Source organism: Dromaius novaehollandiae, chromosome 4, assembly GCF_036370855.1.
Source record: "Dromaius novaehollandiae isolate bDroNov1 chromosome 4, bDroNov1.hap1, whole genome shotgun sequence".
Classification (NCBI taxonomy): domain Eukaryota; kingdom Metazoa; phylum Chordata; class Aves; order Casuariiformes; family Dromaiidae; genus Dromaius; species Dromaius novaehollandiae.
The window spans coordinates 16,352,769-16,380,352 of NC_088101.1; the positions used below are offsets into that span (position 1 = coordinate 16,352,769).

Sequence of the window (27,584 nt, forward strand, 5' to 3'; positions counted from 1 at the left end):
CTTTAAAAGGAACTTTTTAAAGCTTGGTTTAAGGAAGGTGAAGCTCATACCAGAATAATTGATCCCTAGCAGAATTACAAAACCAGCTCTTTCACAACAGTGTGGGAGCAACTGGTTAGAGTATGTCCCATGTCCTATTTCTAGCTTAGCTACAGCCTGCTGCTCTGACCCTTGGTGAATAATTCTACTTTTTTGAGCCCTGTGACATCCACGCTGCCTTCCAGTAGACTAAGGCAATAACAATACCTTACGTGGGTGGCGTTTGCATTTTTAAATAACTTTTGGGTGCCAAAGGCAAGAACTAGAGACAGTTGTATCTAAATCTTTATTGCATTGCTTTTTGTAATGGTTTCTACATCAGTCATTCTAGGTTCAGTTTCTCCATACCGTTACAGAAATTTCAGGCTTCCCCTTTATTTGGGTTGTGAGTTGATCCAGAGAAATTGAGCTCTGTTCGGTTGACTGGTTTATTCACGTGGTCTTTCTCAATGCTCGCTAGACTCTCCGAACCTAACGCCTACCGCTCGCTCTTGGACGCCCTGCTCATCACCCCTATCGCTAAACCTCCTCTCCAGGCCATCCGGCCCGCCAGGAAATCCACAAGTGTCCTGGAGTTGCCAAAAAATAAGAGGTATTGTCTGAGCATGGCACATGCCTGGCACGGATAACTAGCGAGGAGCCGGCTTCTCTGCCGGCGCCGGTTGTGTTGCCCGCACCTTTTCTGCCCGCTGTGGTCTTGGGCGTGATGTCACCAGTCCCAAATCCCGCCCGTTTCACCCCTTGGCAGAACTAACTTGCACTCGGGTCCTGCCGATGCTCTTTGCGCAAGTTCACGGCGTTGAGCAGGAGTTTCGGAGCCGACGTCAGGCGCGCTGCGGCGGGGCACGGCACTGTCCGCTCCTCCGAGGGAGCCGCTGTCACTCTAGTTGACAACCTGGAGCAGAAACGACGTGTCCTGGCTCGAAACCTCTGCTCCGGCTGAATTATTCGCAACAGTCGCATGGGCAAGCCAGCCGCGTGCTGGGCGGGAAGGGCGCTTCGGGAACAAAGAGCTGCTCGTTTTCAAAGCTCGCTTTTAATACATGAAATCAAACAACTGGCATGCGGTGCAGCACATAAATACTTTAAAAATAATTTGCTGTCTCGGCCCTTTGTTCAGGGGCTGATTCTGTTCAGTGCACCGGGACGTTTTGTTCTCGTTTCCCGACCGCAGCTATGTTCGCACTAGCTGCTGTGAAAGGCCTGGTTCACGTGCTTAACTTCTTCCTCAAAGGCAGAAATCTCTTCTGGTATGTTAAAGGGCAGTAGCTACTGTGCTGTGCTAGAGTAAACCTGCTCCTGTTTCGTGGCCTCTAGGATGACCTCAGTCACTAGAAAAGGCTAAAGCGGCCCTAACTTTTTGGGGAAAAACACTGGTTCTGGGACACAGACAGATATTCTTAGCTTGTACTGAAATTCTCAGTATTGTGTTATAGCCACTTTAAAAGGAAACAAATATTAATAGATTTATAACAACACAATAAAACCTTAAACACGAATTTGCTTTCTGCCATTCAGTGGTACTTGCAGGCAGTGTTCTTTGTGCCTTCTCGAAAGAGAAGACCTCTCTAGGGGTCCGGGTCTCTGCGTACCACAGGCGAAGTCCAGGACGTGCTGCCATCCACATTTTCTGCTTTATCGGTGGTGTGTATCTACCCATATTTCAATAGAGTGAATAACAGTGGTAATAGTTAATTCTCTGCCTTCCATTAAATCCCAGCTGCAATCTGATCTCCTTTTCCTTTTTTCCCTCACTCTGATGCGCAGCATTTATGGCACAAGCTGCAAATGAAGCAAGATTGTTACAGGAATATAAGCGTTCTCGTTGCTGACTCTGAAGATGGGGTTGTGTTTGTGCATCTTTTTGCTCATGAGGCAGGGAGAAGCTTTCCCGGTTTTGAAGGTTTGTTTTTGGAGGTGCAAACATTTCCCAGACTGACTCGATCCTTTTTGAATACTTGGAGTTGACTCTTTGAGAAAGGCAGCGAGCGATGGAGAGCTTCCTCCACCCCATGTAGTTAAAGTACAATTTGGAGTTTTTTCTCTGTTTTACTCTTCAGACTGACAGCTGATACTGGTATCGGCATCCAGGTTGAAAGGCTTGAAAAAACCATCCACAGATTATTACTCTTCCTGATATTGCTTCCAAACTTTTTTGAATCAAATCCCCTTTAAAAGAGCTGCAGTACCCAGGTTACCTTGGTTTGAATCGCTGCTTACAGGCTTTGGTGTTAGCATCATTGGTATCAGCATGATTTTCATGCTGATAGTCAGTGGATAAAAATGTCCTGGGTAGGACAGGACCTAAAATTTGAGAAATGTAAAGTGGCAGCACTGTCTATCTGAGCATGTTACATAGAAAATGGAAGGTTCTTTCAAATATATCTTCCATATTTTGGAAGGTTCTTTCAAAAATAACTGGTGTTGATCTGAAGGGATCATAGGGCATGTCAGGATGCTGATTTCAGCTTTCCCCGTTATCATCCCGAACGGCCGGCGCAGCCGAAGAAAAAGGAGTAGGTTGCCAGTAGATGGGGCCAGAGAAATGAAGCTCTGTGCTGTCTTCTAGTGGAAAAAGGAGCACAGCTTCATTGTATGGATCAAACAACGTGTAGGAAAAATAGATGTAAGAGAAAACTAATTGTGCTTACAGGTTAATGAATACATATTCTCACAGTCAATTATTTCAGCAAAAGAAAAATGTAGCAAATTGAGGGAAATAGATCAGTCAGTGTGAGCAACTCTGTATTGAGTGTCTTTCATTAGTCAGTCTAATGATGTATTGTAATATGTGCACAAACATAATGCTGAAAAATTGTTATTTTAAACAGCAGCTCACTTTACCTAAAACATGATAGTTGGTAAGGAAGTAGAATTGAAATCTTATGTTTCTTATCCAAAGAGGAGAAAGAACAATATATATTGTATAGTACAAAAACATCACCCCCCCCCCCCCCCAGCAACTGGGGCAACCTAGAAAGCCACGTAAATGAGCTTGAACAACTTTGTTTGTTGTGTTTTTTCGTCTCCATCTTAAATACATTTCATGAGAAGATAATGTATCTTTTCTACCGTGGTAACTTAGGCTTGTTTGCATTGCTTCTGGAAAACACGGCGGTGGTTTCAGCTACAACAAAATCACGGTTTACATCTTATTCTGCAGCAGAAGTGCTCTGGAAATCTTTCCATTTTATTCCTTCCCCTTCCCCGTCTCCGTTCCAGAAAGCTTGCTGTCTTAAGCTTCTCCATACTGGGCACCTGCCAAAAGACTTGGCCCCTTTCTGACTAATGTTGGATCTGTTATTAACTGGCCTGAAGTGATGTCGAACATCCATCTGCATGTTTTCTTCCCCTACCAGACTCCTCAGAAATGGGCCTTTCTTGTTTGGTTTTGCAGCAGAGCTGTGCAACGTCTCTCCTAAGCTCAGTGCTCCCTTACTGTCATCCCGTTGGCAGCGGAGACAGCATTAAGCTTATGGGGCTTTGTGTTCATGAACGGACTAAGTATATGGAGCAAAGGAAATGATGTATTTAATATCTTGCGTTTCCAAGAATTGGCGCTCTTCCCTGAAATTAAACCATATGGCGAAAACACCGTGCGATTGTGGGAGACGCTAGCAGGAATGGATGCGGACATGGCTTTTGCTTCGCGTGCCCAGTGTTATTGCCCCGTAACATTGCTTGGCAAGGGGATAGTCTGGCCTTGTGAGGTGAACCCTGCTGCTTGGAGAACGCATTTGCTTTTTTTCTGAAAGAAGCTTTGAATTGATTCTGTTTAGAGCCCTGCTTACGTACGCCCTTACTGTAACTCGATAGGGAGAAACCTCCACCCGCTCTGCTTTTTCTCTGCTCTTTCTTTTTATTGTCTTATTCTTGGACGTTACAGGAACGTAATACAAAATGTAAACACCGCTTTAAAAAAGCTGCCTGAGAGCATAGGTTTGCAGCTGGGGCAGGAGCAAGGTCAGCACTTGGTATTTCTTGTCTGCTCTTCCTCTGCTGTTGCTCCGGATAGCCCGGCAAAAACACGTAGGTGTTTCCCCAGTTCGTGGGGCTTTTGTCATCATCTTCATGCCTGTTTTTATCTGTCTGGTCTCTTATACATGACTTCAGGTGACGTGTATTTTGATACTGGACAAAAAGAATGATGAGTGTACGACTCTCAACATCTACAGCTTAAAACAAGAGATGGAGACGTGAGCTTCAAGTTTCATCTCCGCTGTGCAAATGTGTCGCGGTACAGCTCTGCAGAAGTGCCTGCACAGCGATGTACTCGGTCTTAGAGCGCACAAAATCCTTTCCTGACACCAGTTTTGCAAAGTTTCTCTAATGCAAATGCCTCAAAAAGCTCATGCTAAAAGTTTCTCTTTCTTCAGTGCTATTCCAAGCACTGTCTTTGTATTAAATAAGTTGTTTGTTCAGGTTTCTGCAGTATGATCGAGACCTGCTTGGGATTCATAGACAACCAGTAGGCGGTAATGTTTAATACAAGGAAGATCTCTCATGTTCATTAAACTGTTTTGGTTTTAGAAGACCTAAAACTGAATCAGTGTTATCATACTCCACTTGGATGTGCCAGAAACTAGGAGGAATGATTTGCGCACGTCTTTTTTTCAGGTTTTTTTGGGGGTGGTGGTGGTGGTCTGGTTTTTGTCTTAAAAGATGTAGCGTTCTGAAATGAAGATAACTTCACAAGATGCCCAGCCGTAAGAAGGCATTTACAGACTGTCTCGTAGACATTGTATGACCTTCCCTGTCACCAAGCTTGCTCAAAAAACAAGGGAATTGTTTCTGATTCAGGCAGTGCTTCTGGAGAGCAAATGGGAATTTAAACATCGTTTGTACCACAGAGACCTATTATTAGCAAAATAGTCTCATGTCTGCAGGTAGATACACGGGTATCTTGGGCTTGCATGAGAGTATTTTGTCAAAGTCCACCCAAGCCTCTAGATCCTGTTCGGTAAAGTATGCGAGACTCGGCCCTCATTAACATTTCAGCAACATCAGAAGTTACATATTTGAAAGTTGTATAATATAAGCTGTATATGTAAGCTCCATACCATAGCTTCTCCTTTTGCTGATAAAAATAAGAGGCAGCGTGATTGTCTTTAAAATGGGTATATTAGACAGCTTTGTACTGTAGTTTCCGTTGAAGGGTGGAGGGAGGTAAAGGTCTGTAACCACAAACCGTGTGTCCTTTTCTCTCTGATTTTTGGGGGGAGATAAGGGAGTGTGTCAGAACCTCTATGTAGATTTTACTTCAGGAAGGAACTTTGTGAAGTTCTTAAAATGCTTCTGAAATGTGCTGAGCCTTGTCATGGCTCCCATGAGTTTTGGGTAAATGTTATACCTACAGAAACTCAGGAGAGGACCGTCATCTGCTCCATGGTATTCGTTAGAGAGATCTAGAAGTTAGTTCTCATATACCAATCCCTTGTTTGCGTGCCTGCTTTCTTTGGCTGTTTTTGCAGTCTGTTTTCATTGTAACCCATTTCCAGAATAATTCTGACTAGTCTTCCCGTAACTTATTAATAAAACACGTAATGGGTTTTCAGGACCCCGGACTCGTGGTCAATAAGACTCATGTTGCAACACTGTTCCTTGCAGTGCTGAAACCCCTTGCCCTAAAACTGACAGTAAAACATTCACATCTTCCAAGCAATATCATCTTCCTTAAAACAGATCTGCCTCTTCGTTATTACTAGGAAACATGTATCATGTTGGTTTTTTTGTTTAATAGGAACCAGATTTTCTTCTATCTTAGATTTAGAATACCATTTACTGTAATAGCATTCGTCAGTTTTGATCATGGAAGACTTTCTTTTACGTGATTGATTTTTTTCCTGTAAGTATTCCTCAGCCAGAGGAAGAGTCTTTTATTTTAAGAGTTATGAAACATAGTTAAAAGGTTAAAACACGAGTTAAAAGGTAGGCTTGATATTAATAGCAGTACCTCGTATTTTGGCATACAAATGTACTGAACCTGACCTTCCAGTGGTGTTCGGGAAGTCTGAGAAAGCTGCTTTTATGGAACTTGGTAAACACATACAGTTTATCATCATTCCTTGTTCAGTCTTCTAATAACCATGCGGAAAAGTAGCTTGGGCTCTCTGGCTTATATGCAAATTCAAGAAAAAATGAATAGATGATGTTTCTCTCTTCAGAGCATGGACTTGCTAGGTAATAAATCTAGGTTATTCTCAAATTTTGTTAGATCCTTGCTTACTAGAGAAATACGATCTTACATAACCCCAGAAACATGTCAAAAGAAAAAGACTTTGTAGCTCATGTTTGACAAAATTAAGAACTGTTGCAAACGAAGGAGGAAAGTAGGTTTCTATTTACAACATGAAGCTCACCTTACCTTGGGGAAGTCCAATGCAAGAGGCAAATGAACATCGCTGTTAGGGTTGCACTTGCAGGGCAGGTTTTTTTCTGCCGGGCAGAACAGAGGCTTAACAGTTAAAAGCAGCTGTAAGCATCATCCTTGTATAACGTCCTGATGAATGACAACATGCTAGTAGTGCTAATTCTGAGCTGCTACATCATATTGGATGATGCCTTCCCGGTTCCTCATTCTTCCAGTCCGCAGTTACATTTTTGACACGATACGTCTGCACTGCCGCAGCAATCGTGAAGTAAAAGATGCTCAGGGACTTCTTGTGCGCGGCTGCTGCAGATTGGGTTTCCTGCCTCAGCGCAAAAAATACCTGGCTGCTAACGTGCCGGCCAGCAGCTTTCCAGCTTGAGCAAAATACATTTTGGGGATTGTTTGGGTTGTGTTTCGCAATGTTGTTGATGGAGTTTATTTCCTGTTTTTGTGATCCTCTGAGTTGACGAATGACCTTCATTAGCAATTTCTACTTTGAAGACTTTGAACGAAAATAGCTGTTTTCAGCTTTCCAGAGGCAAATACCCATTGTAATGTTGTACTGCATGCAAGTTCCCTGTTACGATAACTTCACGATTCTTGAGCAGCCTTTGGAAATAAGAAATGAGGGATTTTCTTGCTGGCAATTTAATTAGTGGCTACTTAGATTCTATGTGAATTCTAATTAAGTGAAATTGCTGTTGTGTATGTTTTGAAATAGCTATAAGAGCTGTACTAACCCTTAAAATACACAAGCAGCTGTAAGCTGCTCTAAAGAGGTAATATAAAGTATTGTGCATGGTGTTTAACGAATGAAGAAGCTGTTGCTCTTTTTATGTCCTTAATCACTTGTGGGAACAGTGGTCCGTAATGGAAAATTGCATCTAATTTGGTCACTTTCAGCTTGATCATTTTTGTTAGGATCTACCCATATAATCTGACTATATTAATATTTTCGCGCTCACCATTTTCATTTGAAGAAGCCTGGGAATATACTGAGCTTACACGAAGGGTTTTGCTTTAGCCTGTACCATGCCAGCACTGAATTTTTTTAAGGGAGAATTCTGAAGGGATTTGATTTTCTGTCTTGACTTTTGGCAGAAGTTATTCAAGTGCCCGGTTCTTTAGAAAAGAAAGAAAGAAAGATTAAATATGTGAGTGGAATCACAACTATTCTGTCTTCTGAATCTTCATTTTTAAGGGCAGTACAGTGAGGTTTAACTTTTGGTAGTCTTTACACACAGATTCTGGAGGATTTGAGCCCAATCTGACTTCTTCCTGCCTTGCTTTGTACAACGTTATCTTAGGGTGATGCCAATAACGGTGATGACAGTAGCGAATACTGCTGTGCTGCACCATCGTGACTGCAAGTCACTTAACATGTCACAAAAGCATTTGTTTCAATGTGGTTTTGTTCCAGTAAGAAATAGATTTTTTTTATTATTATTATTTTTCTCTCTCATTTCTGAGCAGTGATTCCCTGGAGGTTACCCAGCCTGTTGCTTTTACGGCCGCCTCGGTGAGGAACATGCCCGCGAGCCAAGAAAACACGGACGCAAGACCTGCCCCGGCCAACAGCACATCTGCTGCAGCCGTCAAGCCAGCCGGACCCCAGAGCGCTGCCAAATACTCGGGCTGGCAGCCTCCAAACCGAGCAGGTAACTTCCCATCAGTCTCGCTCTCGTTCGCTCAGAGACCTTTGGGTAGCTCGTTAAAATCTGCTTGACCATTGGTGCAAAAACAGCTGCCTTAAAATGACCATTTGTATGCTTTGAGTACAAGCCAGTTTGTTTAGAAAGTGGGGGGGGGGAAAGCTTGGTTTTAGTAAATCAGTAGATTTTTTGAAAGCAGCCTTATAGATTTAGCTGATTTTATAAACAAAGAAGAACGTGGCATCCGTGACCTTCTGTTAAGGGCATATATAACAATCGAGCGTATGCCGCACAGTTTCAGCTTGGCATTTCCCATGTGGCTGCAAGTTAGACGGATCAGATTCTGTCCAATTTCAGGGGAGACAGACAGGCGTTTTGTCCAAGTGATCTTTTCTGAAATAGATTTTATATGCTTAAAAAAAAAAAAAAAACAGAAACATTAGGGTGGTTACGTATTTGGCATTTGTAGGTTTTATTCTCAAAGGATGCCAGAGTATTGCGTAGGTTTGTGGCGTGAAGAAGCACTGAAAGGCTGGTACTTGCAAGGACAATCTACACGGTTGCTGTCTTTGACTGTGGTTTGGTGATTTTTATCCTTTTATACGAGTACCGAAACGCCTTATGTCTGGGGAGGATGCCTTTTTCTTAGTGGAAGCTCCTAAGTTGTAACTGCGTCTGTACTAAGAAATGCAATATGTGAAATTGTGTACCTATATTTCCATAATATTACATGCCGTAATTTGAGATAATCTTTTAATGTAATTTGTTTCTTAAATTGAATCCGTCTTTGGCGCTGAACTAAACTTGAGTATTAATTCCTAAGGATCCAGGAAATCTGTATTACTAATTAAGTTTTAACTGCAGATTCTCTTGCAAGAATGAGATGAATATTCTCAATTCTGCTTCTGACAGGGTCTGAGCTGCTAAATAGCATTTTGTGAGTTCTGCTGTTGAGGGGTTTCCCTCTTAAAAGGTATTTCCAGTCCACAAAATAGACTGCAAAGATCCTGGGGTAAAGCTGATGATAAAACATACGGTGTTAACTCTTTATGTTTTTATGATGGGGTCTCTGGAACATGTGGTTAAATCACTGTTGTGCCGGTTAGTAACAAATGGACGTGTTTTGTTGTGGATCTGTAGTGCTGCTAACGATCCTGAAGATGGCAATATGCTGTCGTTTCTGTGCTCAGCTGTCAAACGTCAAGTATACTCTTCAGGCAGCAGGAATGTGACTGACACCATAAAGACTTATTTAAAGTTAGATCAGTTTATTTCTAGCATTATTTTACTGCTTTGAGTTAGCTGTAATTGGAAGAAAAAAACCCTGTCTTTCTAAAGTTATGTTTTCGGTAGCAAGTGTACTTAAAGCAAACGTTTGTGTGAATGCAGTTTTGCTTTTAAAATAGTGACTGATTGTGTAATATGCTTGATTTGACTCTTTCTCTGTGCCATTAATGCTTATCCCAACAAATGATTGATTTATTTCACTTGCACAGAAACCACTTGTCACCTTGAGGTTTCAATAGCGCCGTACTCGTTTCTGGTATGTCAGTGTGTGTTTCCTTGCTAAATCCTACTACTATGCTGTAACATTAATACCAGTTTAACATTTGAAGTGGATTTTTTGGTGATGAGTGCCACATGAAGGAGAGAGATTTATAAGGATGAATTAAATTGCACTTGATTGCATACTTCTCTCTGGAAGTCTATACTATGCTCTGGAAAATTTGAAAACCACTTTTTTTACATTAGAGGGTACAAAGTAAATGGATAAGGGGGGGGAAACAGCCAGAGCATTGTTGGTCTTTTTTGTTCTAGAATAATTTAAAAAATTGTGAAAGCTTTAAACGGGTAATTTCAGCATGTTTAAAATAATTTTGTAACATAGAAGCAGGCTGAGCTACGAAATCCATAGTGCCGTTGCTAGTTATTAGGGCTTGGGCCTGCCTCTCGCTGCCTTTTTTTTTTTTTTTTTTTTTTTTTTTTTTTTTTTTTGACATTTTCAGGCATTTGCAGGTTTTTCACATATCTGTATACTGAAAAGGGAAGTGTGCATTCAGATGTTGGTGTTTTCTGGGTCCTGGGATTTATTGCGCTAGGAGAACAGGGAATACTTTGTCCCAAGTCCACTTAACGTCCAAAGGAGCCAAGTCGCTCCGTTCTCCAGAAACATTCAAGGAGCCAGAAATAAAAACAGTAGCGGAAGGCAGTTTTCTGGCTTTCTTAGGTCATCCTGTCATGCTATGCAGACATAAGGCCGGTGCCTCAAGGCAGTTTGGTGCTAAGCTTGGCTTCCTAAGGAAATGAGCCTTATGTGATGTTCCCATACGTGTGTGTCTGTCTCTCCCACCTGATGCCTCTTTAACCTGGCAGCCGCTTTCAACAAAATGCACTGGATTTATAGAGGCGTTGAAAATACAAAATTTCATAATATGGGAAAGTGCACTGAAGAAAAGGCAGCAGTGTGAATGGAGACTTTATTAGACACCCAGCAATTAATTATGAGTTAAGATGAGTTAAGAAGCGATGCACCTAGCACACCCAGTAAACTGACTTCTTAGTTAAAAGGATGCGTTTCCCAATTGGATTGAAGTTGGAACAGCTGCCAAGGTGCCTTAGGCTTGATCAGCGTTTATATGATGGGTGTCACTGCACATCTGCCCTTTAAACCTGTCCTAAGCTCACCTGTGGTTTTATATGGGAGGCATTACCCAAGTCATTCAAGAAGTCAGTAACGCAAAACCAGCAGAGGGAAAGGGCCTAGGCATGGTTACAGCAGCGCTGCAGCAGAGACTGGATCGTCATCTTTTTCTCGGGCATATATTTTACAAAAAGAAAAATACCCAAGGTTTCCCTGCAGCTAAGCGCATGCAATAATGCTGAAATCAGCAGTCTTTCTCTGATGGGTAAAACCGCGTCAGTAGTTGGCTGCTTTCATAAAATCAGTCACAGGGTTGCAGAAACAGAGCAAAGATATAACCGTTTCAGAGAATGTTTGATTTTAAGTCACTGGGCTCATAGACTGCAAACCAACAGCAGAATTGAAGTTTTTCCTTAAATTAAAACAGCCAATGCTTCATAGGCCCAACAAAATTTGAAACAAATAACTCCACCCCCCTTCCCCCCTTGGAGCCTGCTTGATTTCACAGGTGAAGTCTATCTTATAAATAATCAGAAGGAAGTCATAATCTTATATAAATGTGCATATGCATATCGGTAGGCTATTAATAGCAGAAAGTAAGTTGGAGCACTGTTGTGTAGCTCTAGTAGCACTCACTCTTTTAATGAATATTGTATATAACACCAGGTTGTTTCCATAGCAAAGCAGACGTGTCACAGGGCTTTGTTTGTGTCTAGGGAAGCTGTAGTCTGCTGTTCTATGGCCTGGCATTACCAGTGGTTTTATTTATGAAGATGTCCAACCACACAGATAAGTCATTTGGTCAGAAAGCGTCTTTTAGCTTATTAGCTGGAACCTCCCTTTCTCGAATAGGCCACCAGACAATACACTTATATTTTATACTAAAATGAGTGTGGTGGCTTGTTTTTTGGTGGTTTTGGTGTGTGCGGAGGGGGGGGGGGGTGTTGTTTGTTTTGTTTGGTCTTGGTTCGTTGTTTTCGAGATTGTGCAGGGATGCGTGCCTAAAGGTGTCGAAGAGTTTGTGGCAGTTCTTGGGGCGTCAGACCATAGGTGTGACCGTGGTCCAGCACAGAAAAAGCTGTGGAGGAGAAGGCTGGTATAAAATTACTGGCTGACCTAGAGCACGGGGAGATATTTGAGGCACTTAGTGCCCAAGTCAGTCTTGGTCCTGGTGACCTTGCAGTGGTGGCACCCTTGGAGTTGGACCCTCCTCACTTGCTCTTGGAGGACCCTCGTGGCTGCTTTTGTGGTACCCGTGACCCACGCTGTGTATGGGAGTGCACCATGCTCCTGCCTTCCCCCACAGCATGTGCAGTTTCTTCTCTCGGGGTGCAGCAAAAAAGCCCCGTTTCTGACATCCACGCGAATCAGTGTATTCATCTCCTGGCCGTGCTCTGCAGACCTGCAGTGGCCTCGTTAGGAGCAAAACTGCACGTGTTGCTCTGTGTGGAGAGCGTAAGGCACCGCGGGTAGCAGTGGCCGCTGCGACGGGCAAGGGCCGGGCTAGATGCTTTTAGAGGCAATGCTGGTGGGCTCGCGGCTTGCCAAAACGATGGCGTGATTTAGTCAGGTTAAATCCGGCTCTGTATGTTAGGACTTACTCGATTGTTATCCGTAGGAAAATTCCATGAAGGGTGGCTGAAGCATTTAAGTTCTTCGAAAACATCTGGAAAAGGTGTCCACTTAGAGCTGTTTTACTATTGTTATTTTTCAAGGATTCCTGATACCTACCTAAAAGGGAATTACTACGTGTTAGTCACCTAGCATGAAGGTAACATAGGTTTTATTTCTCCCTGGAATAAAATCCTGTTGTTACAGGACTGTTCATTGGTAAAGGACCTGAGGACTTCCCCACACTTTTTTATGTTCATGGGTAAGGAGCTGGGTGTGAGGATAAGCAGGCTATAAGCCCTGGTTGTCAAAAAACCAACCCCCCCCAAAGTCTGGTTTGTGGCACTATGGGTGTGCACAGAGTTGAAGTGTGCAGCGGTGCGATCAGCTGGGACAGCATTTTGGAAAGAAGGCGTTTGCCGTAGCTTTCTCTTGTCTGTACTGTTAATTCTTCCTATTGCTGAAATGAGTCAAATTGTGGGTGCTACTGTGCGTTACACAAGGACTAATATAAATTCTAGCCTTTAAACTTAATTTATGTGAAGCTACAATGTTTTATTCGCACAGCAGAGGGAGAAGCTTGGAAGATGATTATACCCAACCTATAAACAAGCTGCTCACCAAAACCCCGGCTCCCCTGCAGTGAGTTATTTAACTGCTCAGTAGCTAAATATTCCCTTACGCTTGGGCAGCGCCATTCATCCCCAAGGAACCCCAAAGCATTTTACGGCCTCAGCGCTGCGTGCGAGCCCGCGACACACGCACGGGAATTGCTTTCGCCCGCCACTGCCACGCGGTCGCTTCTGGGGTGAAATGCAGCAGCTGCTTGTCAGCTCACTGTAACGCTCCCCGGCATCTCGAAAGGAAGTGAGCGGTACCGTGTCAAATTGAGACTGCTGGGGCAATTTAAGAAAGTATAATTAACCAGTAAATGCAGTTCCCCGGGCTGGAATTTGGCCAGGAGACAAACCGTTCTTGCAGAAAGTGCCGCAGGATCCGTGATGGTCAAAAGCGGTCCGGGCTTCAGCGCTGCGTCTCTTAGGCGAGGTCGGCTCCTCTTTCCCGGCGTGCGCAAAACGCTACGGTCCTCGGCCGAGCGTCTGGCGCGAGGGTGCGGGTCCCCTAGCCCCACCGCACTGCGATACCCACAACTGTCCGCTGCCAAACGCCCGGCCGGCAGCATGTGTTACGCACATGCTCTGCTCGGCAGAGACGGCGCTGGGAAGCGCGGAAGAATTGCTCCCCAGGCAGCCGTGTTTGAAGAACTCTGCTCTTTCCTTGCCGTTGTGTATGTGTGTTTGGCTGGCTCGCGTTTACCGTCTCTGGAGCTGTCCTTCGCATGCTGTCTCGCTGTATTTCTTTCTTTCCCCCCCCCCCCCCCCAATTTCTTGCTCCCTTGATAATATGAGAACTTTTAAAGCAGGAGAAAATACAAACCTGCTCCTAGGTGCGACTTGACATCCTGGCTGCATGTGCTGACAGTTCAGGTCTCTGTCTCCTTCCTTGGGACTGGCTCTGGAGAGGTTTGCTGTGGGACATGTGGTAAAAATCCAGACTTTATGGAAGTCGAGGGAGTTTTGCCATAAGGTCACACAGTAAGAAGCTAGCGAGAGAGGAGAAGGCAACAAGATTCATTGTGCTACGGCAAAATGCACATCCTTCCCATAAAGCCTTGCTCGAGATCCATGAAGTCATCAACTGTGGTACTTTCTTTGTTTCCCCCACCTTTGTTTTTCCTGTGTTTCATTCCTAAGGCTTCTTTCCCGTCTCACTCCTGGTGACATGAGGGGCCACCCTGGCCTGGGTCAGTCAGGTTGATGGCCCACCGGCTTTGGTTGGGTTTACTCAACAGATGAAAATGCAAACGACCCTGTTGGGTCAACATCACCTTGCTCTTAAAGGTCCTCTTTCTGTTTTTAGGGCCGTCTCATCTCAGTTTGTTCCCTTCATAGAATAGGAAATTAAAGGCAAGGCTAATTACTGGGGGCTATGAGAGGCTACCTGCCCATTTAGGAACCTGGTCTGAACTCGGGAAAGAAACTGGAATAACACTCCAAGTTGTTAAGGTAAATCCTGGTATTGTCCATGGGCCCTCTGGTAGAAGCAGTCCCAAAATGCAAACAGTTTCAGACATTTTCGCTGGAAAAGGCTGTTAAAGATTGCCCCTGCACTGTGCGGTTGCTGCTCAGAAAAACAAAGTGTTGTCCATAAGGAGTGGTATGATTGACAAGTCAAAACACAAAAGCTCCCTGACCTTGGGGTATAGACTGTTTTTCTTATTAATTTTTCATCTAATCTAAATGATTATATTGTCATGTGACAGCAAACCACAAGAATTTATTCTTACGAGTTAAGTAATGTGAACTCAGACTTAGCCAAGCAAAACCCATTGTGAAACCAGAGTAATTTATAAATGTCAACCTTAATTTGATGGCAGTGTGAAATTGCAACTCGGAAAAACAGAATATTTGTTTTTAAATTTGATTATCTGTAGTTAAGAAGCGGTGGATCACAGTAATGACACAGAAATGTGCTAATACTTGTCGGAGGCAGAGTGGCCTAATGTACTTTGCTACTTGAACTTGTGAACTGCAGCTCTGCTTTCTGTTTCAGATATGACCTTTGACAATTTTCCTATGATTTGATGTTGCTAAATTCGCATGCTATTGCACCAAACTTCGGTGCACTCAGGGTCATTGCGTACATAAATCAGACAGAGGCATGTTGTTTTCTCTGGTCGTTTAAACAGAGGTAAGGACACTATTTGTCTGTGTGATAATGTCACACCCGTTGGGAATATTCACCTGCTTTCCAAACTGGATGATCACATTCTTGGATTTCTTAAAGTAAATAGTCTGTCGTCACAGACCGACTGGCCGGATCAGTTTTCCTTAATTCCCACCTCGCAGCCCTGCTTGTACCGGCTCGGAGCAGTGCTGTGTCCTGTTCGGGTGTCCAGGTGGAGGACGTTCGAGAATCGTGCCTCGTATTTGTACGGTGAATGGAAACACCAAGTTGTATTTCTTTGGTAAACACGTTCTTATCACTATTCAGCTTTAAACATCAGCTCAATGGAAATGAAAGATAAATATGTGTGTAAGTGAGACCGGGCCATCACGCTCTCTTTGGGCATAGTCGAGCTGTCAAGGTCAAAATAGGAGTTTAGAGCAAGGAAAGCAATGCGTTATCTGCAGAAAACCACCAAGCGGGTTTCCTAAACTGTCATTCCGGAGAAATAGAAGTCTTTTGTGTGGGGGGATGAATAGGTCTTCATTTTCCCCTTCTCTTGGAGACACGTTTTTGGTAAAAGCTCTGCCAGTTGTGCCAAGTTTGTGACGGTACGGGATGTAACAAACCCCGAGGAGACAGGCTGCCCTAGCCAAACCCACCATGCTCATTTTAATTGAGATGCTCTGTAGCCCCTCGAGTGGGAGGCTTTGCAGCTGGGAGGCTGGTGGTCAGCACGGGAACCGAGCCCCCCTGAAACGGGGCCTGCCCTGCACCTGCTGTGATTTTCCGTGGGGCACAGGCCAGCGCTCGCCCTCAGCCCGAGCAGCGGTAATGGCTTAATCCTTCCCGTCCTGCCGTTAATCAGCGGTGGGGTTCAGCTTTGATTGCACGTCCAGCACTCGGTAGGAACCCCAAGGAGAACTGCTGAGTACTTTTTTTTTCCCTTTCTTTTTCCGCCCTTGCTTATCCTGTGGTTTTCTGCATTTGACTCGCGCGATTTCACGCGGGCCGCGAAGCGGATGGGGTGTTACGTACGGCTAATGCAATGAGTTGACAGCCGAACTTTTCAGACACGTTGCTTCATCCGGCTATCTGTTTGCTTTGGAGGAAAGGAGCTGGAAGATTTCTTGCCGTACAGATATATTACGAGAAGTCAGAAAATTGGACATACTAACCTCTATATTTTCCATTTATAATACAGTAGTTTGATAGCAGCGTATAAATCACGGAGCTAGGACGCTTTAAAACGAAGTTCTGGCACTCCCACCGGTTAAAGTAGCATTGTTATTTATAGACATTACACGAAGGCTGATGTTATGTTTAAGTGAGCGTTAAACAGTTCAGGCTGTTGCATTGTTGCTACGCACCGGAGGGCCTCTGTCAGCGCGACTCTGGCCCGGCGGCGTATCCGCCTCGCTCCCTTTGTCTCCCGGAGCTCTCCCCAGTGTTCGCAGCTATCCATGTGTTCAGCCCTGGGACAGGCTATTGTTCGTGCAACGAGGGCAAAGGCACGCCGGGATTTTTAAGAAGAGAAAGCCGGTTCTTTGCCTTGCCTAAAACTGCGTTAAATATTAAGCTAGCCATACCAAGGAGTTTAGGAAAAGTAAACACGAAGGCTTCGCTAAACTTAAACCTAATAAAGTAGAAAGTTAATAATCAGGTACGCGGTGTTTTTTTTTTTTTTTTCTTTTTTTTTTTTTGGTACACAAGTGGAAACCGGCAGTGCTTCAGCAGGTTTTATTAAAGAGAGTGAAGGTGGAGCAAAGCCTGCAGAAATCTGAGATTTGGCCACAGAGATCTTTTCCTGGCTTGCATGAACCGGACCCTCTCCGGCCCCTCAGGGGAAGAGCTCCCAAGTAGGGTTTCTGGCCCACGCTGGCTGCAAGTTGCTTTTTAGCTAGAAGGTCTAGTTGGGAAACATCAGCGTTCGTTCTAGGAAAAGAAATGGCCCAATATCTGGAATTACGTAGCTATGTGAGGTGGGATAATGGTGAACATACACTGAGAATCCCTATAGGTTGTAAGGAGGCAGCTGGTAGTGTTAGAAGAAAAACCAGCAGTGGTCCTTGGGCTGCAGTGGGAGTGATGAACCTTTGCTAAAATGCCATCAAAGGCCAAAAGGTCTCTGGCCAATGGAAGTCTGCAGTGGGGACTAAACACTGTCCCTGGTTTGGTGTTCAGGTGCGAGTCAGGAAGATGAGAGGTTGGGGCAAGTAAGTGCTCAGAAACAGACTGATGTCTGGAGGAAGAAGACCTAGGAGGACAACTGCAGAGGGTTTACGAAGAAACCCGTGTAGTGAATGTACTGCAGTAACTATTAGGCAGACCAGCTGGTGTATTTTCTTAAAAATACGCTGATAAGAGCGTGGATCTAATCGATGGAAGCAGACCAACTCATCTTCTCTTCTTTGGGTGGGAGGGAAAAAAAAATCAAAGAAATCAGAGCTCACTTTTGAACGAGAATACGGGGCAATAATACTGCGCAACACCAATGAGGTCTTGATGCGAATACCAGCAAGGAGAAAGCCACCCCCCGACAGGGCGCTGGGCGGACAAGTTGCGAGCGTTGGCAGGGAGCTTGCTGGTTTTATGCTGGCCTCGAGAGAGGGAAGAAGAGAGCGTTTGATGAGATGCTTTAAGACCTCGCTTTTCAAGGCTTCTTGAGCAGAAAGGCAGCCCTTTCTGCCTTGGTCCTCAACGGCTGATGGCATCTGGTAGATATTATTCCCACCAAAGTAGACCAAATAGTGACGCGTATTTATAAATGACGGCCGAAGAGCCCTTTAAAACTTATTTTTAGTCCAGCAGCCAAAAATATTCTGGTAAATATAGAAGCACCTGAAGGCTTAGGGCTTGTTTGTTACTCTCTTGGTGGCTTGGGTGGGAGCGGGTTGAGCTGCGTGGCCAGCGCTGACGGGCAAACCACCCACCTTGGCCCCGGCTGCCTGCGGGCCGGCGCCTGGACCGCCGAGCAGTGCATGGGGTAGCGCGGCTCCCTCCGAAAGAGAGGTTTTATTTTAATGGAGGGTCATCAGTAGAGCAGAGTTGCTTCCCAGTTATTTCTCAGCTTTTTTTCCTCTTATTTTTTCCTTTTTTTCTCCCCCCCCCCCCTTTTTTTGTGTGCTTTGTCAGATTTGCCTAACAATATTGAGAGAAAGTTTATGTAAAGGAATCCTGCTCCTGGCCAAGCAGTAACTTTAAAGTTGGGCAGCATTCAGAAAAGCATCATTCATAAAAACAGCATTAATAAAAGCTGCAGGGAGATCAAAGGAGAGGGAATATTGTGGTGTTTGTACTTTTTTCTTTCTTTTTTTTTTTTAAGCAAGCAGAAAAGCTTTTTTAACTGCACTGCAAACAAGAGCTAGCTGAAGTGCTTGGGCTTTGCGACTGAGCAGGCGGCTCAAGCACAGACTAGCAGTATGCTAGGAGCTGTGCTGCAGTTTGATCTGTGGAGAAGAGAGTCTTCAAACAAACTTGGTTTTACTGTGTGTTTTTGTCTTCTCATGAAATAGGACCTGAAAATTAGAAGGCCATATGTGATGAGAGTGCAGGAAAGTGCTATTACTCAAAAACACTTTTGTTCTGGTCTTCAAAGCCTTTCTGACACCTTTTGCATTTTTATCTGTTCCTGCATTTTCAGCTTGGCAGGCATTTATAATCTAAATTAACTACAGTAGCAGAGTGACTTGTTCAAGTGCTTTAGAGGTGCACGTTTCTAAATACTTCTATAATACTAAATACTACTCAGCAATACTAATGTTATATTTCAAGATATTATACATTGATTTATTATGCATTATATATAAACAGTAGGCGCATATTAAAACAATAGAGCTGATGAACTGGTATACTTTTTGCTACTTCAAATTCTGGAAGGAATCCAAAAATGCATCAGCCTTGAAATGACCTGAATCTAGAAAATTTGACAAAGCAGACAGTTAATTAGACAGCAGATGCGTGCAATTGTATTGCTTCTTTATTTGGAGAAGGACTAGGTAGAAGTAGGTATTGAGCCTGTACCAGTGGATTAATACTGAGCATAATTATAGCATAAAAGCATTGATATTAAGAAAAGATTTCTTTTCCAGCAGTATTTATTTAGCCCACAAATGTGCATAAATAGAGGCAGATAAATAAAACCAGATTGCTTTGGATAAATTGTCTAGTGTGTGGCTGTCTCACTTTTGCAACTAATGGGGTTCTGCAATTTCTCTTGAATTTTCTGTTTTCACTGTCTCTTGGACTTATTTTCTCTGTGAACGAGTATGTCGCTCCCATGCAAGCGGGGAGTGTTTTACCTGAAAGGTATTGGCGACTTTTGTGTGGGGTGGAGGTTGATCAGCACTTATGCTGGGGGAGATAATGGAAAATGATTTTTTTTTTTTTCTGATGTGAAAGATGGGAGAGGAAGACTAGCACAAAGATTCATAGCTCCACAAGCTAATTTTCGGTTAAAAAAAAGTCTTGGCAAAACTGTGTGCAGATGCCATGACCTTGCGTTAGAGAGCCACATCACTGCAAGATGCAATCCGTGCTTGGTTGTTTCTCTTTGCTTTTTATTTTGCGTTCTGATTTGCAAGGTTTAGTATGGCTGCGCTGAAGCCAGCACACAGAGGAAACAGTCCTGGTTTCCCTTGCCTGTGGTTGCAAATAAAAGGCTATGGAAATGCGTTTCTTCAGAGCACTCGAGAAAGAAAAAGAATTCCCCACTTGACAGGAATAACTGCTTCCATAAACTTGTGTTGCTGTGGCTCGTGCGTTACCAAGGTGCATATATCAATAGAGGGGAAAGAAAAGCAGAGGAGTGTTTGTTTTTTCTCATTGCCCTGGGTGACTGTATCATCTGTGCATTTCATTTTTGTGAATGCGTTTTTAGTACTCTGCCAAAGCTCCCGTCTGCCCCACAGCCTTAAAAGCCAGAACGCAAACGAAAGTGTATGGATGTATACATTTCCGAAAACGTCGGGATTTTATGTCAGGGTCATAACTTTTCTAAAGTGGATGTGAACGTCGCCTTTGGAAGGCTTCGCGTCGGCAATATTTAGTGATGTAGGCCAGTGTTTAAACTTGGGTTAGAAATATGTTTTCCGTATGCAGTAATGTATTTTAAGTTCCTGTTCATGTTGTATCGAATATATCCTCTTGTTTAAGCTGTTAGTTATGTTAACGTGATCTATTGTACTCGCTCTAAAATGCTTCGAGTCGGTATGTCATGGTCTCTTGTCTCCGTTGAGGCATTTATATTCCTGGCTTCAGCTTTTGCATCTAAGGTGAAATAACACCTTCACAGGTTGTGTATTCCTTCGCCTGATTTCTTTGATATGTTGAAATTTGTCCGCTGCTTCTGCAAGCCGGCCCAAACCATTCTGCCTAATTTCACAGACATTTCGTAAAGGAGGTAGGACATTCTTGCTTGGAGGGGACCAGGGGGAGACAAGTATGTTTTAATTTTTTGCTCTAAGTCGGCAAGCGTACACCCCGCCGGACAAAGGCGGTAGATGAGTTTTGCCTGTTGCTCCTATTTCAGAACAATTTGCTGGTTGCAGCCGCTCTCCTAACTGCTTTTGGCGCTCTTTCCGCAGCCCCTGCGAGCGGCTGGACATCGAACAGCATCAAACCGCCGGGAACAGCCGCCCCGAGCGAGAAGCTGGCGCCGGCACCTCCGCCCGCGGAGCCGGACACGCTGGTCCAGAGGGCAGAGCATATTCCCGCGGGAAAGCGCACCCCGATGTGTGCCCACTGCAATCAAGTCATTAGGTTTGTCTCTGGTCACCCTGCAGACCGCAGAGCTTTGTTTTGCTGCCGTTGTTCTCGATGCCTTTTGTCCACCAGCGTTTTAAGGCTCCGTTTCAGGAAAGCGCAGCACCGCTTTCACGCGCGGCTCCTCTAAGAGAGCTGCCGGTGGAGGAAGCCGCTGCAAGCTGCTAGCAGTCGCAGCCTTGCGACGTGTTTCACAGCAAATCGGAAAGTTGGCTGGAGTAGAGCAAAAGTAAAGCCTAAGACAACTAAGCAAGCTGGTTTTCAGTTACGTGCCCATTCCAATAAAATCGAGAAGATTAGCAAACAGGAAACAAATGGTAGGTTACGTGGAAATTAAACAAAGAACAAGTCGTCGCAGATGTCAATTGATAAGCCAGATCGTCTAAATGGGAAGAGGAAGAAAAGTAGCAGGCCCCATCCACGTGAGAAATGCAAGGAATACAGATTTAACAATTGCTAGGGCTGTATTAACAAAAATTTCCTAAGGTGGTGGATGTTTGGTTAGAAGAATGAGCTTTAAAAAATGATGAGCTCTGAGATGCGTACAAATTTCACTCAGCATGATAGGAGATCAGCCTTTTCACCGTGGCCTTTTAAAAGCTCTGGAGCCCTGGCTTGACTTCTGTGTCAGAGGATTCGGCTCTCTTGAACCACGCGATCTCTACAGCCGAATCAAGTTTGGCTTATTTGCTTCCATTAGATTTCCATTCTGATAGCTCGCTACCAGTTCAGTTAACATCAGGCTAATTTTAGGTGACTCTTTGGTAACTGATCTGTGATATTTTGGAAGAGCTCTTCCTATTATTATTAAGCATGTCAAGGTAGTAAAAATCCATGATGTGAATCCCCTTGCAGCTCCGTGCCCCTGGACCTCAGGCTGTAGAGCACCGCTAACCTCTCTCCCCAGTCCTTAGATCACGGGAAATGAGCCCTGTAAATAGGGAGCGGGTGGCCCTTGGAGCACCCTCTGCTGCTTGGGCAAAACCGGGAGCCCTACTTAACAGCGCTTAAACCACTGTCACCTATTGTAAGCGACACCTCGTCACGAAGAGCACCTTTATGCATGTCTAACTTGTCTTTAAATTGCAGTTAGCGGTTAAATCCTCATATTTCTTCATATGCTAAATGCCACCTCAATTATTCAGAGCAAGCATTGTCTCATTTCGGGATGAGCTGGCATGCATTAATCAATACCAAGCATGCCTAGTGTTCACAGCACACAGTGGATTTGGGAGATTGCCATAGCATGTAGAGTTCAAGTTTTAGCATAATTACAGTTCGTGCCCTTGGTGGTAGCGTTACCTATGAAAAGGGAGGAGGAGGATCAAGTGGCACTGCACTGTACACCTGTTTCCAAGCCAAAACGCATTGTGGAGTTGGTTACTTTACACTAAGGCATTGAATAACCGTGGCTTGTCGAGCCATAAACCATCTCTTAGAGCCGTAACTTTTTAGTATATCTTTAATTATTGATTCAGAGATCATCTGAAGATTTACGTTTTTTTCCAGAGCTTCCTTAAGTAAGCTTTTCTTTCTTTGTCCGAAAGTATCAGAACTGTAGGCAAACTAAATACCCTGTGATGTATTTGCTATGAAGGTCTGACAAAATCCTAACTGAAGCTTCCCGATGAAAATTTCTGGTTCTCGGGCAGCCTCTGAATGCCACGGTACAGAGCTGGGTGTCACCTTGAAATCCAAACGCGCGTTCCCCCCAAATGCACAAATGCGTATTCTTTTCCATGTCTGTACATGAATGATGATTTGGTTTTGACATCTTTCCACAGGGCTAAGGATGGAAATGGCACAAAGGCAATAAAGTACAAACGGGGCTTCCCTTAAGCATCCCCTATATAAAAGTTATATATCATGTGGTTTTCAAGTGAGAAGAAAAAGAAACTTACCCAGAGTTTAGAGTGTTGTATTGTTAACTATAAAGTCATTGTTTTAGTCAGCAGATGTGGAAATCCTTGTGATCTCTCTACCACCAGATTTGAGTTCTGGCTCGCTATTGTAATAAAGGCCACGTGAGAAGGTAGATTATTGCCATACTAATACGTCATGAGTATCTTGATAAAGTTATATGTAGTTATAAGTGGGAAAAGAGTGAGATTATGCTGATTTTCCATGTACATTATTTACCTCCCCTTCCAAATTGCCCCTATATGTTTGCTGCATGCTGGGCCCAGATTTTATAAGTGACCAACAAATTTACAGCGATCCTTTGGAGCATAAGAATCTGTAAATACTGATGTAAATACACCAGAATCTGTTTTTTTTTTAAAAAAAAAAAAAAAAAAAAAAAAAAGTACTGTTTATTGTGCCCATCTGTGAGTTTGTTTCACGTGGTGGCATGTGAACTGCAATGATGTCAGAAATTTGCTCCAAAACGCTCGGTGTTTCGGAGTAGCAAACTCTGCAGCAAGCTGTGGGAAATCCAGTGAGAGAGGTGAACTTGAACTACAAAGTTTGCCTGAAACCTAAATTCTGAAGAGTTAAGGGTTGTTGGGACCTAGGAGGCACCTCATTAAAATAAGTACATTAGTTAAAGAAATGAGCAAATTAATGTGTTGACTCTATTTCCAAATGAATACTGATATAATGGCATTTGCAAGAGATTTCTGAGTTGCAAGCTGGCAAATTTTTGTTCGCTTATAAATGGACAGTTTCATCTTGTCTATCAACCTCGTTGCATTAGCCAGGCAAATGTTAGAAAGGTATCATGATTTTGTGTTTCCAAATTTGCAAATAATCAAGGGGTGGGGGATAAAATGTGCCTGCTTTAAGTAGCTTTTAGGGGAAAGAAAAAAAAAAGACAAGAAAGCTGATGGTATCGGCTTTTAATGGAGTCAAGTCTGCTTTAACATTCGTGGCCTTGATACAAATGCAAGCTGAAAGAGCTGATGGTATCACTGAGTCAAATACCTCTTTGCAGTAGATGGATGTAATTGGGAATACAGGGAAACTTTTTTCTTTTCGCCAGCGGCCATTTCGGCACTGTACTTAATGCGATTCTAAAATACGATTTTTTTGAAATGCGGTGAAACAGAAAGCGTTAGTTTTCGTCGCGGTCCGGTGTTCCTGGGAGACGTTGGGATGCAACAGAACTAGGCAACGCTTTGACGCTTTTCAGAGCCTGTAGCAGGAAAGAGGGACGGAGCAGAGTGAGCTTGCAAGCTATGTAATAACGTCACAGAGATATTGTAGACAAGTGGCTTAACAGTTTTCCCAGGACCCATGCCGGTTGCTTCTTCTTGACTAGTCTCTTCTTCCTACCCAGGGGGCCCTTCTTGGTGGCTTTGGGGAAGTCGTGGCACCCGGAGGAGTTCAACTGCGCCCACTGCAAGGCCTCCATGGCCTACATCGGGTTCGTGGAGGAGAAGGGAGCGCTGTACTGCGAGGGCTGCTACGAGAAGTTCTTCGCCCCCGAGTGCTCGCGCTGCCAGAGGAAGATCCTGGGCGTAAGTGATCACCAACTTGCACGTTTTTTAATGGCAGTGTTAACTATGCTGTTCAGCACTTCTCAGTAGTGAAATTCTTTTATCTGGCCCACTTTGCATTCCTGCAAATTTACTCTGACGCACCTTTTCAGTTCCTGTCGCGTACAGAAGATATTTTTTGCCTCTTGTCATATTGGCTCTTTTCAGTCTCCCTCTGATACTGAGAAAAGATGCTGTAGTTTCCTTGGCTTTTCCAAGTTCACCTCCTGTTCTGTAGCTGTTACTTTTCTGAGCAAAATGCTCTTAATTGGCAGCTTTTAACAGAATTCAAGGGAAAAAAAAATCCTAGCATCCTTAGCTAAGCTGAATCCTGGGGAACAGGCTGGTAGGCTAGCATGTGCTCTCTGCTCTGAAGTACTGAAATATTCCCCATGGTAATGTCAATAGAAAGATGCATATCCTACTTAACACTGCTAATGTGAGGCCGCCAGCTCGCCATCCAGCGCTTTGCTTCACAAAGCAAAGTGTCTGTTCCCTTATGTAACTGGGGTCATGCAGGGCTTTGGCAATGCACCTCTCAAGTCATATTTGGCACTATATCTTCTTCCAAAACAGAACAGAGCGGTCATAATTTTCGATGTGGTGTCTTCTGATTAACTATTCACAGACCGGGAGAAACTGAAGATACTGTTTTTTCTCAGTCCGGGGAACTATTCTGAGCAAGGTGCAAATTAAGATGAAAAACCTGAATAAATCTGTCGCTTGGTCTGTCCTACTCTACGCAAACCTTCCAAAAATGGACAAGTTACTTCTGACAAATAAGTAGATGTACCATAAATACAGCACTTGATAAAGTTTAACATCAGCAGAAATTGCGTGCATGACCCATATTCAAAGTAGCAGTAGGCAGCGAAGTGTTCTTGAAACTAATCAAGCGTAGAAGCGTGGTCGCCGCAAGCTAGTCGTCACATCAAAATAATGTGTTAATAACGCTTTTTCTAATCCCCACAGGAAGTAATAAATGCTTTGAAACAAACTTGGCATGTTTCCTGTTTTGTGTGTGTGGCCTGTCATAATCCCATCCGCAATAATGTCTTCCACTTAGAAGATGGTGATCCCTACTGCGAGACGGGTAAGAAGTGCCGCAACCCGGGTTTGCTGCAGCTGTGCAGGGGGCAGAGCCTTAATAAGATTAAAAAAAAACAAAGCAAACAAAAAAACCCCTTTTTCTCAAGCTTCACTTCAGCGAAAGTGTCCCAACAAATTCATATAACTTTGATATTTCAGTTCACATCGGAAACAAATGCTGTGGGCACTTGGAGTTTGCCGTGGGTGTCTCTCTCGGGGCGGCTGGGGAAGAATTTCTTCACTGGCTTCAGCAGGAGCAGGCTTTTTGTCACCGGTTTACTTGTTGTTCCCCTTCAGCTCTCAGCTCTAGGCATCGGTGATACACCAAAGTGTTAATTTTAGGGTGATTTTCTGGTTGGCTTCAGGATAATATGGGTTTTATGTAAACGTGCTTATTTACTAAACAAGAAAATACCTGTGAGGGAGATGTGTTTTACTCTGAATAGTCCTATTCACAGCCGGGAGGCTACATCCAAGAGTAAGCAATCTTCCCCAGGCAGAAGTTTTTTGCAGGATCAGGGATAACATCTGTTGAACATAAGGTTAAGATAAAAAAGGTTGTCGGGGAAAATACAATGATTTGATTATAGCTCTCAAAAGCCTCATGAGCAATATTGTGTGAAAAATACAGCTTGCTTTGAAATTCAGAGAGGGTTCTGTTGTTTTTTAGCACTTTCAGCGAATCTTAGCTTTTTCATAGAATAAGCAACACTTATTTATTTCTGTTGATGTCTTAGTTTGCATAAAACTTTCCACGTACCCTCCCGCACTAGGAGAGAAAGGAATGGTATTTATAAAACACTTCCACAAAACGCAAAAGAGAAAAAACGTTTCAAAAATGTGTATTTTTGCATTGCATGCTGTTTACAGCCACAGTAGAAACATCAGTGGGCCTTTTCTGTGGTTTTTTTTTCCTCTGCTGTAAAGAACACTCTATTTTAACTAGAGGGTACGTTTGGTGAGAATGCAGAAGGTGGAAGTGGAGTGACCGGGAAGAGACGTAGCATGAAATCCTGGTCATTCATTTGGAGCTAAGATTGCATTCAGAGCTGGTGACGCAGCTGTTCACGGCGGGTGCCACGAAGGGTGGTAGCTACTGCAGGGATGAGGAAGTCCAGCATGGAAGGAAAGGATGATTATCCAAAATTCCTCTGCCGGAGCGGATTTGATGAGTTGTTGGCAGATGTGAAAGGACAGAGTAAGTTATTGCTAATTCAGTGACCCAAGCACAGTAGCATGTTGCTTCTGTTGCATTTTGGGAGTGCCACAGGAAGGGGATATGTGAGGAGCGTTCTCCAGTGTGACAGTACGGTGAAATTTCATCCTGGCGGAATCCGAAGACTATTTGATGATTCAAAAATAGTACTGAAGTAATCAATAACTCCCCTTTGGGTGGAAAGCTCATGACTGGGTTTGTCTTGCTGATACTGAGTTCTTGTTCCTGCTATCAGATGACCCATGTGTTGCACAGAGCATTGATTTGTGCTGCTGTTACAAGGCTTCCATGCACAATGTGCACTTTTCTATACCTCGAGCAGGAAGTCTTGTGACAACATGTCAAGAATATTACACTTTTCACAACGTTTATTTCCGAGATAGAAAGTTGTTAGCACAAGTTAATGCAGACACGTTCTGCAAAGTGTTATTGGCTGTGATATGTTGTAACGGCTCTGGCTCTCTAACTAGATGTTAATTTGAGATGTATTCATTCTTCAAAGACTTTCAATCCAGCTGGAGTTAAGAGCCTATGACTAATTTTAAAGAAATAAGGAGTAAATGTCATTGCCAACTTTGCTCCTTCCTAGTGCAAAGAAGAGTTCTAGTTTTAAATCTGTATTAGAAATTATAACAGTTTCCATTATTAGCATTAGGGGGCTTGATATGCAAAATGTCCCATTTTCAGATGTAGGAGCTGAAATTAAATTGGATCTGTAGATACCTACAACTTTGAACATCCCAGTACAGAACTAGTAACTTAGTTTTGAAAATGCTGGGTGCAGGAAGCAGTAATATATTATTTCATAAGTCTGTGTTGGATGGCTTCTGTGTTATCACAGTTCAGGTGTGTGAAAGGAAAAGAAAGCTGACGCCCTTCATTCTGCCTTATCTATTGCTCTTTCTTCAGAAGAAAAGCCAATAAACTTATCAACACCTACTAGAGGCCAAGTTAAAAATGGTTTCAACTGCTGACACCAGGAAAATAGCAGTAAAAGATT

The 27,584-nt window shown here is 43.6% G+C and overlaps 1 protein-coding gene across 4 annotated transcripts in view; it reads left to right on the forward strand.

Annotated features, from left to right (window-relative positions):
• PDLIM5 (PDZ and LIM domain 5) overlaps positions 1-27,584 on the forward strand; it is a 124,054-nt gene that overhangs the window by 90,862 nt on the left and 5,608 nt on the right. For all 4 annotated transcript variants that reach the window (XM_064510499.1, XM_064510501.1, XM_064510502.1 and 1 more), the window contains 4 exons: positions 7,883-8,067; positions 20,626-20,800; positions 24,081-24,261; positions 25,252-25,372. In XM_064510499.1, coding sequence (XP_064366569.1) covers positions 7,883-8,067; positions 20,626-20,800; positions 24,081-24,261; positions 25,252-25,372 — 662 coding nt within the window. The remainder of the gene's footprint in view (positions 1-7,882; positions 8,068-20,625; positions 20,801-24,080; positions 24,262-25,251; positions 25,373-27,584) is intronic.